General features: G+C 49.0%; 1 protein-coding gene across 4 annotated transcripts in view; it reads left to right on the plus strand.

Annotated features, from left to right (window-relative positions):
• Positions 1-18,536, plus strand: part of PDXDC1 (pyridoxal dependent decarboxylase domain containing 1) — a 168,995-nt gene that overhangs the window by 5,617 nt on the left and 144,842 nt on the right. For 3 of the 4 annotated variants that reach the window (XR_008793605.1, XM_056122370.1, XM_056122372.1), the window contains exons 2-6: positions 7,194-7,267; positions 8,391-8,456; positions 12,287-12,367; positions 14,493-14,639; positions 17,407-17,596. Coding sequence is in view for 3 of the 4 variants with exons in the window: in XM_056122370.1 (XP_055978345.1) it covers positions 7,194-7,267; positions 8,391-8,456; positions 12,287-12,367; positions 14,493-14,639; positions 17,407-17,596 (558 nt within the window). In the remaining variant the exon portion in view is untranslated. The remainder of the gene's footprint in view (positions 1-7,193; positions 7,268-8,390; positions 8,457-12,286; positions 12,368-14,492; positions 14,640-17,406; positions 17,597-18,536) is intronic. The other variant, XM_056122371.1, reaches the window with a different exon arrangement.

Below are 18,536 nucleotides of genomic sequence, written 5' to 3' on the forward strand. Positions count from 1 at the left end.
GGGATGCTGGGAATCGAACCCGGTCAGCCTCGTGCAAGGCAGACGCCCTACCCGCTGTGCTATCCCTACAGCCCCAGTGCCACCTGTTTTCGCCTAGCGCAGGAACCTTGCTTGATTTCTAGTCTTTGTTGAGATCCAGCCGAGTTCAGGACTGGAGGAGGGGCTTAGTGATAGAGCACTTGCACGTGTGATGACCGAGTTCCGTCCCCAGCACTCCAGCACATCCCAGCTGTGGTCCCTGGCCACCGCTGAGGGGCCAGAGAGATGGATCAGCGCAGAGGGTGCTTGCCTTGCATGCCTGTGACCCACATTCGACCCTCAGCGCCCCACTTGGTTCCCCCTGAGCCAGGAGTAAGCCCTGAGCACTGCCAGGTGTGGTCCACAGACAAAAATCAACGAAAAAGCCACTGCTGAGTGCTCAGAGCACAAGGAGGACAGTCCCTGCGGAGTTCATTTGTGGTTGTGTGGAGGTGAGTGTCAGAGTAAGGATGGCTGAATAGCCCCCGGGACAGGGATGTGGGGGCGCGGTGGGAGTCCTGGGCTCCATCCCCGGAACTAACTCCAGCAAGCCTGTCACCAGGCGTAGCCCCACCCCAGCGCTGTCGGTGCCCCCCCCCCAAAAATTAAAAAGTGTCTTTTTGTTTTAGAATAAGTACTTCTAAATAAGCTGGTGTATTTCTTAGAAACACAGCCTGGCTGTGGTGTGACATTTTTCAGCCTGGGAAACATTGGACTTAGGATACAGTGTCTGAAGGAATGGCTCCTCTAGGGTTCTAGTCCTGTGTGGAAAATTGATCTGGGGATCCCCTAGTACCCCCAGGTTCCCAGGGAAAGTCTTCTGAGTGCACTTTGCTCCCTTCACGTCATCACATTATTATTCCTTAACGATGTCCGTGAAGGAAAGTTTGATTTCTAGCTGGATTTGGCAGAGTTGGTTGTTCACTGAAGAGTTCTGTGGTCTCAGTTGGTGAAAGAGCACTCGAGAGTGTGTATGTGTTGGGGGTCAGGTGGCACACGACCCTCCTGTGGTTGGAAGGGTCTCCTGTTCAGAGGGGGGTCCCACCCCACATCCTGCCTTGCCAGTATGGGGATCTGCTGGAACCGGCAGGAGAGAAATGAGTGAGTGAATGCGTGCAAGTGCTTGTTGACTGCCTGAAGTGGTTTGGTGTTCATCTCAAAATTGGTGCCATTTGGATCAGAAATTCACGATCAGAAATATGCTGTAGGAACGTATCTCTTATTTACTCAACTAACTCACTGTCACTGTCCTCCCGTTGATCGTCGATTTGCTCGAGCGGGCCCAGTAACGTCTCCATTGGAGACTTTGTTGTTACTGTGTCTGGCATATCGAATACTCTCGGTAGCTTGCCGGGCTCTCCGAGAGGGGCGGAGGAATCGAACTCGGGTCGGCCATGTTGGCCGCTTGTAAGGCGAACGCCCTACCCGCTGTGCTATCGCTCCAGCCCAAAAAAACAAACAACTCCTAAATAAAACAAATGCAGGCATAGGATAGAATTCCGCACCAACACCGGTTGCTTTTGTTCTTTTGTCAAACTTATAGTAAATTTCTACAGTAGAATCAAGTGTTAAGGACAAATGAATGAATGTTGCTAAATTTAAAAAAAAGCAATTTTCTCAATAATCTAACATAAAGGCCTCCCGTTGATCATCGATTTGCTCAAGCGGGCCCAGTAACGTCTCCATTGGAGACTTTGTTGTTACTGTGTCTGGCATATCGAATACTCTCGGTAGCTTGCCGGGCTCTCCGAGAGGGGCGGAGGAATCGAACTCGGGTCGGCCATGTTGGCCGCGTGTAAGGCAGACGCCCTACCCGCTGTGTTATCACTCCTGATATAAGAAAAAAAATAAATTAAAAAAAATTTGCTCGAGCGGGCCCAGTAACGTCTCCATTGGAGACTTTGTTGTTACTGTGTCTGGCATATCGAATACTCTCGGTAGCTTGCCGGGCTCTCCGAGAGGGGCGGAGGAATCGAACTCGGGTCGGCCATGTTGGCCGCTTGCAAGGCGAACGCCCTATCAGCTGTGCTGTCGCTCCGGCCCCAACTAACTCATGATAAAAATTTATTTCCCTTCCTCAGGGTTTCACTTAGAGTTGCCATTTCCAAGACCTTCTCAGCAATGTTAAGTGAGAACTTCTGTGTCTGTGACGGGTGTGGCTGGCATTAATAACACCCCTTGCATAAGGCTTAGCATGTGTCAAGCCCTGGGTTTGATCCCTGGTACCATAAATTATTTATTTATTTATTTATTTGCTTTTTGGATCACACCTGGCGCTGCACAGGGCTTACTCCTGGCTCTGCACTCAGGAGTTACTCCTGGAGGTGCTCAGGGAACCATATGGGATGCTGGGAATCGAACCTGGGTTGGCCGCATGCAAGGCAAACTCCCTATCCACTGTGCTATCTCTCCAGCCCCATATACCATAAATAATTTTAAGAAAAATTTTGGGTTGGGGGGCTGGAGCGATAGTAGAGTGGGTAGGGCATTTGATCCGTGGCATCCCATATGGTCCCCTGAGTACTGCCAGGTATGACCCAAAAACCAAATAGAACAGTGGGGAGGGCACTTGCCTCGCACCTGGCCAAGCCAGGTTCAGTCCCCAGCATCTCTTAGGGTCCCTCGCCAGGAGTAATTCACGAGTGCCAAGCCAGGAGTAAGCCCCGAGCATCGCTGGGTGTGACCCCAAACCAGAAGATAAAACCTTTAGCCCGAGAAATAGCTAAAGGTCAGAGTTCACACTTGCAATGAAAGAGGCAGCAGAGGTTGAGCGCTGCCAGGACCGACTGCTGCCTCCCGTCTTCCCAGCGTCCTGGCCTAGAACAAGAGGAGCAAAATATTAAACCTTTTTTCCCTCTACTTCGTTTGGTCACTTTGGCAATACTGTTGCCCGGTTTTTCTGCCCTTCTGCCAGAAAACCTTCTGCCCTTCCCTGCCTCTGGGAGGGATTTGGGATGCCAGACACCCAGAGGGGACTTGGCTGTCTGCCGTCCAGCTCTGAGGGTCCCGGCGCACCATCATTGCGTGAGCTCCTCACGTTCTCCCCGACTCTCATGAGTGAGATGAGATGGTCCAGCCCAGAGATGTGGCTCAGGTGGCCGAGCGTGTGACAGGCCCTTATTCCATCGTGTTGCCATGTGGCCCCTGACGCCTCTGAGTGGCCCTGGTCTTCCCTGAGCATTGTCAGGAGTGACCTGAAAAAACTTCCTAAAATAGATTTTCTGAGAGTAAACTGTTCGTAGGGATTGGACAGAGGTCTCCCCTCCCGCCCTTCCTCTCTCCCCCTTCCTTCCTTCTGGGTTTTTGGGCCCTACCCAGTAGTGCTCAGGGCTTATTCCTGGCCCTCTGCTCAGGGACCACTCCTGGTAGCACTCGAGTGACCGTATGAGGAGCCAGGGATTGAACCCAGGTCAACCCTCTGCGAGGAAGGTGCCCTACCTGCTGACCTAGTTCTCCAACACCAAGTATGTGTCCACTTCTCAAATACTTTTTGGAGTAAACCAGGCAAATAGCTGATAAATGTAGAAATTGAGGCTCCACGTAGGTCAGTCTGGTTCGCCGACCAACGTACCCAGCTCTGCAAAATGTCTTCTGCTCCTTTCTGACCTCCCAAGCCAACAGAACCCGTCCTTGCTGCAGTGTTCTCTCTCTTCTCTCTCCCTTTTGCTGTGGAATGACACTGGGGTCCTAGAAGCAGACACTTTCCCCCTGGGAAATGGAGAGTTGACAGTTGCATGACTTACTATTGAGGGTTAATCTTCCGGAAGGTGGGAATAGTTGGTATGTTAGACACTTGGCAAGTTGCATAAAAACCCAGTCTCTCTCTTTTTTTTGCTTTTTGGGTCACACCTGGCGATACACCGGGATTACTCCTGGCTCTGCACTCAGGAATTATACCTGGCTGTTCTCGGGGGACCATATGGGATGCTAGGAATCGAACCCGAGTCAGATGTATACAAGGCAAATGCCCTGCCTACTGTGCTATCGCTCCAGTCCCAAACTCCAGTCTCTTATCCTTTTAAAATATAGTGATTTCTTTTTTCTTTACATCTGATGCACTAGCATTTGATAATACCCGGGTCTTCTCTAGAACTCGGGCAGCCGGTAGCGGACCTGCTTTTTGATTTCCCATCATCAGTCTCGGAAGCCCTCTCCGATGCTCAGGAAGAACCCGGTGCCCCTGAAAAACCGGTTTGTTGAAGTGAGAGTGTCATCTGCTGCCACTGCCGAACGCTCTGATTCTTGTACTTTTTCAGTGACATTGCAGATTTCCTGTTTCCTCCTGGTTGCTAGAAACTGCTTCTCTTGAAAAGTTTGGCTCTGCTTTCCTCAAATAGCAGAGATTCACGGACCATATTTGTGAATTTTGTCACTTCACAGTACATTTGTCCTAATATTTGCTTAATGTTTTCTTCAAAGTACCCAAACACAGCGTAAACTTTTCTCAGAATTGAGGGGCAATGGACGTACAATGAGAGACTCATTTTATTTTCTAGTTTGAGTCTTGGCAGTTCTGTACAGTCATATAAGCAAGGTAAGGAACACTTCCTCTCTGAAAAGCTTCCTCTGCGGGGCCTGAGGGGACAGTGGGTAGGGCGCCTACCTGGCACACGACTGCCCCAGCACCCCATCTGGTCTCCTGAGCCAGCCGGAAGTGATCCGTGAACGCAGAGCCAGGGGTAAGCCCTGAGCACCACAGGGTATGACCTTATAGGAAAGTTCCTCTGCAAGTTTGCAGTGGGCAACCCCCCCCCCCCCCCCGCCTTGGCTCTAGTCAAGCCCCACCTCTGATTTATTTTTAAAACTTAGGGTGATTATGCTAAGGGAATATTACAATATTAAGTTTGACGTTTTATGTTTTTCTCCTGCGCTTGGGTAGGTAAACGGTTGAAGTGCGGAGGCGGGGGGAGGATCAAGATCTTGATTAAGCATATCCAAAAACCGAGCATTTAAAAGTGTCTGTAGAACAATAGATCACAGATCTGACACGTGAAGGGGTTTTTGTTGTTGTTGTTGTAGTTTCTACCTTTGAAAGGCTTTCATAAATAACTTCTTAGTTAATAAACTTTATGAGTAAATGATGGTTTATCTCATTACCAACAATTAAATTTTGTTATTAACGATCTTCATTAAAGTGGTGTGTGTGTGTGTGTGTATGTGTGTGTCTGTGTCTGTCTGTCTGTCTGTGTCTGTGTGTGTGTTTGAGACTACACGTTAAATTCTCTAAAAGAAATGTCAGATCAGTTTAGCAGGTCGGAACCAGCACTGTGTATGGTTCCCCAAGCCCTGCCCACAGTGATTCCTGAGCACAGAGACAGGAGTAAGCCCTGAGCACAGAGCCAGGCGTGAGCCCTGAGCACAGAACCAGGAGTGAGCCCTGAGCACAGAGCCGGGAGTGAGCCCTGAGCACAGAACCGGGAGTGAGCCCTGAGCACAGAGCCGGGAGTGAGCCCTGAGCACAGAGCCGGGAGTGAGCCCTGAGCACAGAGCCGGGAGTGAGCCCTGAGCACAGAGCCGGGAGTGAGCCCTGAGCACAGAGCCGGGCGTGAGCCCTGAGCACAGAGCCAGGAGTGAGCCCTGAGTGCCACTGGGTGTCACCAATAACAACAAAAGAAAGGAAACGGAACAAAATCTTAAATTGAGGGGATCAGTGGAAATAGACTTAATACCAGTTGACCTCTCAAGGGGAGTGGTTGGAATCTGACCTTTTTCTCAGTATAGAGACCTTTTTTCCACAGAAAGCCTGTCTAGTAGGTCCTGGAATTTTAATCAGGTCTCCCCAGGGTTTAAAGGGGACAGATCTGCCCAAGTCTGCCTTAGTGCTAGTGCATGATCCCAGACACTGATGTCTCTATGGCTTTTAACTGTTGTTTTGTGTTTTCCGTGGTAACTCAGAAATAACCCTCACCACAGAGGCTTTGTGTGGGCTTTGCTGGGTGGGATGTTGATGGTTTAAGATCTGAAATAAATGTCAGTGAAGGCTCAGGAAGTTGTACAAAGTTTGCCGAAGGCCCACCCAGTTTCAGACCTATTGTCCCAATTTAATCATTAATAGTATTTCCTGTCACTCTTAAAAATGCCCTGGGTTGGGCGGTAAGTTTATGGTTATCTAGTTGAGGCAGTTGCTGCTTAGAATTTGGGGGAGGGGAAGATAGTCCAGCAAATAGGATATTTGCCTTGCACACGACTAACCCGGATCCAATCCCCTCCTTCCTGTATGGTCACCCAAGCTCTGCCAGGAATAATTCCTGGGCACAGAGCCAGGAATATTCCCTGAGCACCTCTGGGTGTGGCCAACCCCCCCCCCCAAAAAAAAGAGAAAGAAGTTGTAACTACTGAAAGAATCTTCTGATATCTTCTGTATCTTCTGACTTTTCACCTGGGTAAAAGTTAAGACCATCTTTAAAATGAGCCCTTGGGGGCCTGGAGAAGTAGGACAATGGCACGACTGCAATCCCCAACGTCCCATATAGTCCCCAAGCACGCCCAGGAGTAATTCCTCAGTGTCGTGACCCCTGAACATTGCCATATGTGGCCCCAAAACCAGAATAAAGTTGTTTAAGGAAAAAAAAACCCTTTGAGGCTGGAGCAGGCAGGTCGGAGCTCGCTTGCACACAGCTTACCCGGTTTTGATCCCCGGCATCCCATGGGGTCTCTCAAGCCCTATCAGGAGTGATCCCTGAGCCCAGAGCCAGGTGTGGCCCCCAAAACTGAGCCCATAATAAAAAGATTGTGGGCTTTGAAGCAAAGTCATCACCAATTGCAAGTTGGCTTCGTTGGCTTCTTGGATGAAACTTGTAGAGCCGCACGGTTCAGAGCCCTGGTTTGGGCCCAGACAGGTGCTCAGGCCCAGGCTCTGAGGCCCGATGCTGGAAGTTTGGGCTAGACGGGAGGGTGTGCCTTGTGCCTCGTAAGGGCTGTGAGCGGCGAGAGGCCCAAGACAGGGAAGCCGCCGGGCCTGCTGTTAGTTTCTGTTTGTTTTTTGTGGGGGAGGGGGGCCGGGGGACCTGGAAGCCCTTGGCCCCCTGCAGCCCCACCCACTGAGCCATCTCTCTGGCCCCAGCATGGCTTTAGTTTCAAGAGGCCAAGCAGTAAGTGGACAGTTTTTCCTTAGCGCCTCCCTTGATTTCTAGTCTGGCGTCCTAATACGCGCCCTTCTTTGGTTGCTTTCCCAGATAGCAGACCCCACCTTAGCTGAGATGGGAAAAAACTTGAAGGAGGCCATGAAGATGCTGGAGGACGGGCAGAGGTGAGTCTGGAGGCCAGGGAGGCCGTTGTGGAGCTGGGCACCCGGGTGGCTCCGGGCCTCCGGAAGTCCCGCACAGCGTGGCGTGGGCTGACTCAGAGTGTGTGTGTCTTGCTTAGGAGGTGCTTAGTAATTAGGGGTTTTGAATCGGAGGGTTGGGCTTGTCGCTTATATTTCTGCCTACTGAGAGTTACTTAATGTATTGTTTTCAGTCTTCAGATTAGTCTTACCTGTTCAGGCCCGTAAGGGTATCCACTAGCTACCCGAAAAAGGGTGGGGGAGGTGGGGTTGAAGTATTATTTTTTCAAGTTCTTTTCATTTTATTTTATTATTATTTTTGAAATTTTAATGAATCCCCGTGAGATACAGTTCCAGACTTACAAACTTGCGTGGTTATGTTTCGGTCATACAATATTCGCGTTCCCATCCCTCCACCTGTGCCCATTCGCCACCACCGATGTTTCCGTTGTCCCTCCGCCACCCCCGCCTCCGCCCCCCCTCCCCCTTCTTCTGTGGTAGGCGCGTTCTCTCTCTCTCTCTCTCTCCTTCTCGGTGTTACGGCTTGCAATGCAGGTACTAAGTGGCCAGCGTGTTTGGCCAGTCTACTTTGAGCACGCAGCTCCCATCCCGAGTGGGCCCTCCAGCCATAATTTGCATAGTGGTCCCTTCTCTGTCCCAGCTGCCTTTTCCCCCAGCATGTGAGGTGGGCTTCCAGGCCACGGAGCCATCCTCCTGGCCCTGATCTCTTCTATCCTTGGGTTTTCGTCTCCTGTTCTGTTGCCTGATAGTCCACGTCCGAGTGCACTCATTCTTTGTCCATCTCTTTCTACTCATTTCAGTTGGAATGACACTCTCCATGTCTGTCCTCTCGTATGCACATTTCATGATCTCATCTTTTCTAACGCATGCCCTTCTTCTGCAGGTCAAACTACCCCCCACCCTGAGAGCCAGGGGGAGGGGAACAGGCGTGAGAACTTCTTTTCAAAGTCTCCGTTCTTCCCGGGGGGACCTAGGCAGTATACTCATTCTACTCATGTTTACTTTTGCACTCTGAGGAATTCAAACTGCTAAATTGGTTTTTTTTTTTTTTTTTTTTTTTTGGTGTTTGTTTATCCTCTTCAATTAGAAGAACTGAGGAGGAAAATGGAAAGAAGCCCCCGGCAGGAGACATTCCCGGGCCGCTCCAAGGCAGGTAGGTGCCGGGGAGGTAGCGACTTTCTCTCGAGTGTTCCCTCTCGTTCTGCCGTCCTGGCGTTGCGCTTGGCTTTCTGCGAGCACTCAGCAGGTCGGGAGACCTGTGTAGGGAAACGGCCGCACACGAACTCCCTCGCCGGCGGGAGCTCATTGCCGCTTTCCCACTTCTCTTTCCTTCGCAGAAATTCACTGTCTTGTGACACAGACGTGATTCAGACATGGGCTGCCACCTGCTGCCATGTTCTGTTTGAAAACCCCAGACTTGAAAACCGCTGTCTGGAGCTGGAGCCATAGCACAGCAGGGGGGGCGTTTCCCTTGCATGTGGCCGACCCCGGTACAATTCCCAGGATCCCATAGGTGCCCTGAGCACCGCCAGAAGTCATTCCTGAGTGCATGAGCCAGGAGTAACCCTGTGCATCACCAGGTGTGACCCAAAAAGCACTGTAGCACTGTCCTCCCGTTGTTCATGGATTTGCTCGAGCGGGCCCAGTAACGTCTCCATTGGAGACTTTGTTGTTACTGTGTCTGGCATATCGAATACGTCACGGGGAGCTTGCCAGGCTCTGCCGTGCGGGCGAGAGACTCTCGGTAGCTTGCCGGGCTCTCCGAGAGGGGTGGAGGAATCGAACTCGGGTAAGCCTGGTCAGCCACATGCAAGGCAAATGCCCTACCCACTGTGCTATCACTCCAGCCCAACCAAAAAGCCAAAAAAAAAAAACAAACAAACCATCGTCTTTTTGGTGGACTGGCCTTTTGTGAGAGGGAGCGTAATTTGTTAAGCCTCATCATTTTTCTGAACTTTGGAAAATAAAAGGAAGACGGTGAACACTAACCACTTCACCAGCAAGGGGGTTTATGTATTTGGGGGGGCAACTGAAGTTTATCTGTCAGCTAGTTTGGTTTTGAACAGCAGGGCAATTAGTAGGGGGAAAAAATCTGTCTTAAAATTTTCACAGACTGTCAGTCTAGAATTCAAGTCCCAGCCGAGCTTCTCTCAATGAACTTCTGTTGCTTTATGACCAGGAAGCTGCAAGCGCATAAACAATGCAACTCCCTTCAGTTGGCCTTTGTCCTGAACATAAATATGTACAAACTCATAAAAGAGAATGGAGGGAAGGTCTCGGCATCTAAGTAAACATCTCACCTGACACACCCAGAGACCCATAAGTGAGGATTGCCTCTTCTCAGAAAGGGGGGTGCTGTGGGAGATGCGTGTCGAAGTAGACTGTGGACCGAACATGATTGCCACTCAGTGCCTCTTTGCAGACCACAACACCCAAAAGGAGAGAGAACAAAAGGGAACGCCCTGCCACAGAGCAGGGGGGGATGGGGGGATGGGGGTGGGGGGATACTGGGATCCGAGGTGGTGGGAAATGGGCACTGGTGGAGGGATGGGCATTTGATCACTGTATAATCGAAACCCAAGCACAAAAATTTCTAAGTCTACAACTGTACCTCCTGGTGTTTCACTAATAAAAATTTTTAAAAAAGGGTGGTGCTAGCATGATGAGAGTACACTATAGACCGAACATGATTGCCACTCAATGTCTCTTTTGCAAACCACAGCACTCAGAAGGAGAGAGATAACAAAAGGGAATGCCCTGCCACAGAGGTAGGGTGGGATGGGGGCATAGGGGGTGGGATGGATACTGGGATCAGTGGTGGTGGAGGCTGGGCACTGGTGGAGGGATGGGTGTTCGTTCGATCATTGTATAACTGAAACCCAAGCACAAAAATTTGTAAGTCTACACCAACTGTACCTCATGGTGTTTCACTAATAAAAAATTTTAAAAAAAGAAAAAAGAAAGGGTGGTGATAGATAATAGAGTCCATGAAATGTATCAAGTGTTCTGCAACCCAGGACAGAAACCAAGGCCTCGGAATCTCTGCTCAGGCCCACTTAAGAGCAACTAAAGGTTCTAGTTAAGCACCCCCCCGAAGTTTCCCTAAAGGAGATACTACTAAGGGGCTGAAGTGATAGCACAGCGGGGAGGGCATTTGCCTTGCGCGCTGCTGACCCGGGTTTGATTCCCAGCATCCTGGATGGTCCTCTGAGCACCACCAGGAGTAATTCCTGAGTGCATGAGCCAGGAGTAACCCCTGAGCATCACTGGGTGTGGCCCAAAAAGCAAAAAAAAAAAGAGAGAGAGAGAGAGATACTACTAAGAACCCAGGGCCAGAACAATAGTATGCTTGCCTTGCACTTGACTGACCCAGGTTCGATCCCTGGCACCCCATACAGTCCCTTGCCCACCGGAAGTGATCCCTGAGTGCAGGGCCAGGAGTAAGTCCTGAATGCCACCAAAAATGGGGAGGAAGAGAGTGCCACTACTTAGCACCGCTGTAATGCTCCGAGTAGGGCACATTGAAGCCATCGGGTGGCGTATTCCCAGTGAGACGGACCCTGGCTCCTCACTCTGCTTGTTCTGCCTGTCGCCTCCTCACGGTGCTGTGAGCTCAGCAGCTCGCGCTAGGTCACCTGGACTGTGCCCATTGCGCCTCTGCCGCAGGGTCTGAGACCAGCGCCCCTGTGACATGGAGGTCAGACCTCAGAGGAGATGGACTTAGGGACACTGTTTGGAAAGTGTGTCTTTTCCAAGAGGGATCTTTTTCCTGCTCTTATTCTCATTAATACAGCAGTGACGCATTACACACACCTGTGTGTATTTGTTTCATTCTGGGTCCATACCCCGTAAGGCCTGGGGACTGCTCCCGTGCGATTGCCCACGGGGTCACTCCTGGCAGTGCTCAAGGGGATGCCACGGTCCTGGGAATTGAACCCAGGCCTCCTGCTTACAAAGCCTCTGCGCCAGCCCTTTGAGCCACTACCCCAGCCCCAGTAGTAATACTTTTCATTTTATATGTTACAAGTTGCAGTGCCGGTATGCACTGCTTTAGCCATTTACACTCTTCTCGTAAGTTCCACTTCATGTAATGACTGCTCAGTGACATCTTGGCTGGAATAAAATTATTTGATTGGAGGCCAACTGCAAGTTTCCCTGGGATGGAGGTGAGAATAGTGCTGACAGTGCATGCCAAAAAAGACGAGACTCCTACATGGGGAGAAATTTGATAGACCATTGGTGTGGCGACGTTCAGCCGCTCTGTGATCTCTCAGCAACGTAAAAGGACTTTTTTTTATTTTTATAGCATGCTGTTAAGTATTCTTCAAGATTCAAATAAGAAGAGAAATAATACTAAAGTAATTAATAAAATTTAAATTCATTATATAGAAGTTTTTTTTTTTTTTGGAGAGAGGAGGTCACACCTGGCGATGCTCAGGGGTTCCTCCTGGCTCTGCACTCAGGAATTACTCCTGGTGCTGCTTGGGGGACCATTTGGGATGCTGGGGATTGAACCCAGGTTGGTCGTGTGCAAGGCAAACATCCTCCCTGCTATGCTATTGCTCCAGCCCTATATAGAATATTTACTTTTTCTTTTTGGGTCACACCCGGCATTGTTCAGGGGTTTCTCCTGGCTCTGCACTGAGGAATTACTCCCGTCAGTGCTCGGGGGACCATATGGTATGCTGGGAATCGAACCTGAGTCGGCCACGTGCAAGGCAAACACCTTACCCAGTGTGCTATCACTCCAACCCTATGTAGAAGATTTAATCATAAGTTTATTCAGAATTCAGTAATAATGTGAGGTCTGTTTTTAGTTTTTGAAGCTTATTTCTTAAAGATATGTACTGTCAATCACATGACTTCTTTCGTAGTATTCAGTAAGCCAGCATATCAGAACTCCTTTGGAGGAGAGCACTGGAGAGTGGGGTGGGAGGCGGGCTTTCCCCCCCTGCACAGACCAACTCTTTTCTTTATTGGCAGTGGACAAGACATGGTGAGCATCCTCCAGCTGGTGCAGAATCTGATGCATGGAGAGGAAGATGAGGAACCCCCAAGCACCCGGTATGGCGAGTGGCTGGTCTCTTCTCTGAAGGCGTGTTCGCTTTATTCATTTACTTTACTTTTTTAATTGAGGAACTGTGATGCTGTTAACATCACTGTTGGCATGGTGCTGTGCGTATGTCTTCCTGGCACCACGCCCTTCTTCCTGGCACCGTGACTCCCTCGGCCCCGCCCCCGCCCAGGCCCAGGTGTGTGGAGTGGGTCTGTCCGTCGGCCGCCTTTGGCCCTCCGTCGCTTCCTTGCTGAGCGGCCCCAACCCCACGCTGAGCGGGTCCCGCCTCTCCCCTTCCTGCTGGCTGATTCCCTTCGGTGTGCTGCCCTCCGTTGCATCCACCTCGTAGCACATGGCTTGGCTTTGTTCTTTCTGAGAGCTGCAGCTGTGGACGTACAGGTGGTCTGTGCCCATTCATCTCCCCGTTGCGTGTTTCCTTTCAAATGAACGTTTTGTTTCGCCGGCTGCAGGAGCACTCTTCCTCTTTGGGGGAGAGAGCGCCTTGTGGCTCTCCAGAAGGACTCCGGCCGTGCACATTCCCTCCGAGTGAGTGCGGGCCCCCGTGCAGGGCAGGCTTGCCCACCGGGCTCGCTCTAGATACTGATCTTTGCCCTCTCACTGAGATCTCATTCTTAGGATTTGCCTTTCCTGAGTGACCAGGAGCACCTTTTCACGTGCGTACCGGCCTGATGCATAGCGGCCTTCCTGAGGCTTCTTTGGGAAAGTGTCTGTTCGGCAACGTTCCCCATGTAGGGATGGAGGTCTTGGGATTTTTTTGTTAAGTTTTTGTGAGTGCTTTTTAGATCTTGGCTATTGGCCCCTTATCTGATGTATTGTGTACAAAATAATGTATTACAGGGTTCTTTAGTATAGGGTGGTCTGATTATATAGCTTGAGTTTCTTTTGCTGTGCAGAACCTTTTTAATTTGATATAGTCCAGTTTTTTAATTTTTGCCTCTGTTGTCTATGCCTTTGTGGTCATCTCACGGAGGACAGCCAGCACTGTTTCCTGGAGAGTTCCGTTACTGTCTAGAATGTATTTTACGGATTCTGTTCTAATCTCAAGGCCTTTAATCCACATTGAGTTTATTTTTGTGAATGTGTGAGTTATAGTTCTAATTTCCTATTTTTACATGTGGCCATCCAGTTTTCCCAATGACATTTGTTTACTTTGTTTTTTGTTTGTTTGTTTTGTCTTTGGGTCACACCCGGGGCCACTCCTGCTCTACACTCAGGGATCACTCCTGACAGTGCTCAGGGGAGCTTACGGGATGCTGGGGCTCAAACCTGCATCAGCCTTGTGCAAGGCAAACGCCCTAACCACTGTATGATTCTCTGCCATTTGTTAAAGAGATTCTTTGCTCTACCTTATATATCATATGCATAGCTCCTTTGCCACAGGTTAACTGTCCATTAATCTGGGGCTTAACTCAGGACTCTTGAGTTTTGTGACATTGGCCTGCAGGTCTGCCTTTATTCTGGTACCAGGCAGTTTTCGCTGTTAGAGTTTTGTAGTATCTCTATAGTCCAAAGTTGGGAAATGCAGTGTCTCCCATTTTCATTTCTTTCCCCCCTTCAGATTGCTTTGGTACTTCAGGGAGTTTTATGATTCCGTTTAAGAAAGTGTATTTGTTTCGGAGTTTCGGTGCTCGCAAGTTGTGAATGTTCAGAATCATGTATGAAGTCAAGAGGATGTTCATTCTCTTCTTTCCCAAGAAACTGGTACATTTCAGATCATATAAGTTCGTGAAAGAAAGGCCAGGGCAGAAACAACTCGGTTTCTGTGGTCTCGTGTAGGCAGGTCGAGCAAGGGAGCTGAGAACAATCTCTGTGTTTCTGCTTCTGCTGGCCGAGGGGCACGCGGGGCTGGTGGTGACTCGTCCATTCGTTTGTTTTTGTTTATGTGTCTGGCTGTGGATTCAGCTGCATCTTGCAGTTGTTTTCTTCGTAAATGTACGGTGCAGCCTCCTGGTTCAAATTTCGGAAGTTAGAAAAGGCATACGGAGACCACGTTCCTTCCAGCCCCATCACTCTGCCTAAAGTTATCTGAATGTTGGCTCTTCTAAGTTTTTTTTATATTTTGACTAATCCTTTTTTTTTTATTTTTTTCATCTAATGAACTTTGATTAGCAGAATCCAGAATATTGGAGAACAAGGCCATATTGCTTTGTTGGGGCATAGCCTGGGAGCTTATATTTCAACTCTAGACAAAGAGAAGCTGCGAAAACTTACAACTAGGATACTTTCAGACACTACACTGTGGCTCTGCAGGATTTTCAGGTAAAAAAACCGTTTTTAGATTCTTGCAAAGACAGAAATTCACATCTGCCTCTTCAGATCCTTTTTCGAGGAAGATTTGCCTAAATTTCCAATGCCTCCCCTTCTCTTCCTATATAAAGGAGGGTGAGCTGTAATGTATATTTCATGCAGTTGTTGGGAGATTCAAACAAGCTAATGAATATGCAAAGACCCAAGAACATAAGCCATGAGTTGGGTAATGGCAGTTACTTTATTTTAGGATTCCTGATTGGCACCTGATTGATAGAGCAGTGAAATGGATTCAGATATATATTTGTTTTTTGAGTGGGGGTCACACCCAGCGATGCTCAGGGGTTTCTCCTGGCTCTGTGCTCAGGAATTACTCCTGGTGGTGCTTGGGAGATCCTATGGGATGCTGAGAATTGAACCCGGGACATCTACATACAAGGCAAACACCCTCCCCACTGTACTACCACTCCGACCCAGATTCAGATATTTGAAATCAAAATTGTAGTGTGTCCTTCAGTGGACAGGAAACACTGTCTTAAGAAAGAGGAGTATGTGTTATGAAACTGAAATTTGCATTTACTGTGGTAGTGTTGTCCTGATTTATGAATTCTGGTGGATTTAGTCAGTGAAAGACCAATACCAGTTTTTGCATTGCTGCTCTTTATGGAAAGGGATGTTTGCCTAACATTAGAACGTAGAACTTGGGAGAGTCTCGCTTTCAGGTGGTGTGAAGGAGGTTCGCCTGGTGACAGCATAGTTTCCCTGAAGTTTAACTAAACATTACTGCAAAGGAGAAGTTTCTGATGTTAAAAATTTGACACTGAATGGGGCGACGAAATGAACAGAAACTTTCTCAAAGAAGAAATCCGAATGGCAAAAAGGCACATGAGAAAATGCTCTACATCATTAATCATCAGGGAGATGCAGATCAAAACCACAATGAGATACCATCTCACACCTCAGAGACTGGCCCACATCCAAAAGAACAAAAGCAAATGGTGTTGGCGCGATTGTGGCGAGAAAGGGACCCTCCACTGCTGGTGGGAATGCCGACTTGTTCAGCCCTTTTGGAAAACAGTATGGACGATTCTCCAAAAACTAGAAATTGAGCTCTCATTTGACCCAACAATACCACAATATATCCCAGAGAGGCAAAAAAGTCTAGTCGAAGTGACATCTGCTCTTGTTTATTCATTGCAGCACTCTTTACTATAGCCAGAATCTGGAAAAAACCTGAGTGCCCGAGAACAGATGACTGGTTTAAGAAACTTTGGTACATCTACACAATGGAGTACTATGTAGCTCTTAGAAAAGATGAAGTCATGAAATTTCCATAGAAGTGGTGGTACATGGAAAGTATCATGCTATGGACCCGGAGTGTTAGTACAGCAGGTGGGGCGTCTGCCTCGCACACGGTTGACCTGGGTTTGATCCCTGGCATCCCATATGGTCCCCCAAGCACCACCAGGAGTAATTCCTGAGTGCGGAGCCAGGAGTAACCCCTGAGCTTTGCTGGGTGTGGCCCTGAAAAGAAACAAAAGCAAAAAAACAAAAATGAAAGTATCATGCTGAGCTAAATGAGTCAGAAAGAGAGGGATAGACATAGAAAGATTGCATTCATCTGGGGAACATAAAGTAACAAGAAAGGAGACTAACTCCCAAGAAGAGCCGAGATAAGTAGCAGGAGGTTTACTCCATGGCTTGGACGCCAGCTGCACACGCCAGGGGAAAAGGCAGCTCAGATAGAGAAGGGTGTTGGGAGGATCCTTCCAGGATGGGAGATGCGTGCTGAAAGTAGACTATAGACTGAACATGATCGCCACTCAATGCCTCTTTTGCAAACCACAGCACCCAAAAGGAGAGAGAGAACAAAAGGGAATGCCCTGCCACAGGGGCAGGGTGGCATGGGGGGATGGGAGTGGGAGGAATACTGGGATCAGTGGTGGTGGAGGATGGGCGCTGGTGGAGGAATGGGTACTGATCACTGTATAACTGAAACCCAAGCACAAAAATTTGTAAATCTACAACTATAGCTCATGGTGTTTCACTAATAAAAATTTTTTAAAAAAATTGACACCTGTAATTGGAATTCTCTCATCTTCCCTCGCTAGGAGATTGAGAAGAATCAAAAGCCCCAGCAAGGGTAGGGCGTTTGCCTTGCATGCAGCCGACCTGGGTTCGATCCCCGGCATCCCATAGGGTCTCCCCAGTACCGCCAGGAGTAATTCCTGAGTGCAGAGCGAGGAGTAACCCCTGTGCATCGCTGGGGTGACCCAAAAAGAAAAGAAAGAAAAGCCCCAGCAAATAGTAGCAAAAACACAGTTAGCTCAGAACTGTGCCGTGCTGTCCAGTGCTGGGTTTCTTGTAACGCAGACCAGAGCCGTCATCCCCAGCCTTTCCCTGCCTGAGAAGTCCCTCTCTCCTGGCCTTCCTAGTTTCTTATGGAACTGAGGGTACAGATAACGAATCTTTATCGCCTCCTGCCGTAATGGGTTGCGCGCTGCTTAAGGGGAGGGGGGCACACTTTACTCCTCAGCTCTAGGCCAGTGGTCTTCAGCAGCCATCCCGTGGGCCAGTCCACAGGTGTAGAAAGGTCAAAGGCCAGTGGGCTCCAGTGCTGACCACAGGCGGGCAGGTGCCGGTGTGCAGGTGTACAGGGTTGGAGAACACAGGTCCAGGAGGCCACCCCCGGGCTGGAGAAGTGTTTCCGTGGTTGGAGGAGCCGGCTAGAGCCCCACAGGGAAGAGCACACTCATCACGGTGCCTGGTGTCTCCACAGGTATGAAAACGGCTGTGCTTATTTCCACGAAGAAGAGAGAGAGGGGCTTGCGAAGATCTGTCGGCTCGCCATTCATTCTCGCTATGAAGACTTCGTGGTGGATGGATTTAACGTGCTGTACAACAAGAAGCCCGTCATTTATCTCAGTGCAGCCGCTAGGCCTGGCCTGGGCCAGTACCTTTGCAACCAGGTAATGTGTAAGGAAACAGGCTTTCATTCTGTCCTGACTTTTAAGGTATAGACGTATTTTCAGAACCCTTGTTTGGAGTGAAAGGTAGTTTTCTTATGTACTTGTTCTCATTATAAGAAAATATGTGTGGGGGCTGGAGCGATACATAGTGGTCAGGGCGTTTGCCTTGCACTCGGCCGACCCGGGTTCGATTCCCAGCATCCATATGGTCCCCTGAGCACAGCCAGGGGTAGTTTCTGAGTGCAGAGCCAGGAATAATCCCTGTGCATCTCCAGGTGTGACCCAAAAAGAAAGAAAAAAAAAGAGAAAATATGTGTTTGTATGTATAAGTATGTATTTGTGTGCGTGTATGTGTGTGTGTAGCACTGTAGCGCTGTCCTCCCGTTGTTCATCGATCTGCTCGAGTGGGCACCAGTAATGTCTCCATTGTGAGACTTGTTGTTGCTGTTTTTGGCATATTGAATACGCCACAGTAGCTTACCAGGTTCTGCCATGCGGGCGAGATACTCTCAGTAGCTTGCCGGGCTCTCCGAGAGGGACAGAAGAATTGAACCCAGGTCGGCCGCATGCCCAACAGACGCCCTACTGTAAATAATTTTTAGTTGCCCAAAAGCACTGTTTGTAGCACTGTCCTCCCGTTGTTCATCAATTTGCTCGAGCGGGCCCAGTAACGTCTCCATAGTGAGACTTCTTGTTACTGTGTTTGGCATATCGAATACGTCACGGGTAGCTTGCCAGACCCAAAAGCAAACCAGTCAATATTTTACTTTACTTCTTCCTAGACTTTAATCAAAGTATATGTGTCTTAATGTTATATTTGACTTTTTTAAGTAATTTACAGCAGATACATATCAGGTTTTAATACTTAAGCATATTGATAAAATCTTCATAATTTTATTTTCTTTTTAATTATTTTGGTTTGAGGCCAGACCTGGTGGTC

This window comes from Sorex fumeus, unplaced genomic scaffold (genome assembly GCF_029834395.1).
Source record: "Sorex fumeus unplaced genomic scaffold, SorFum_2.1 ptg000045l, whole genome shotgun sequence".
In the NCBI taxonomy this organism is placed as follows: Eukaryota; Metazoa; Chordata; class Mammalia; order Eulipotyphla; family Soricidae; genus Sorex; species Sorex fumeus.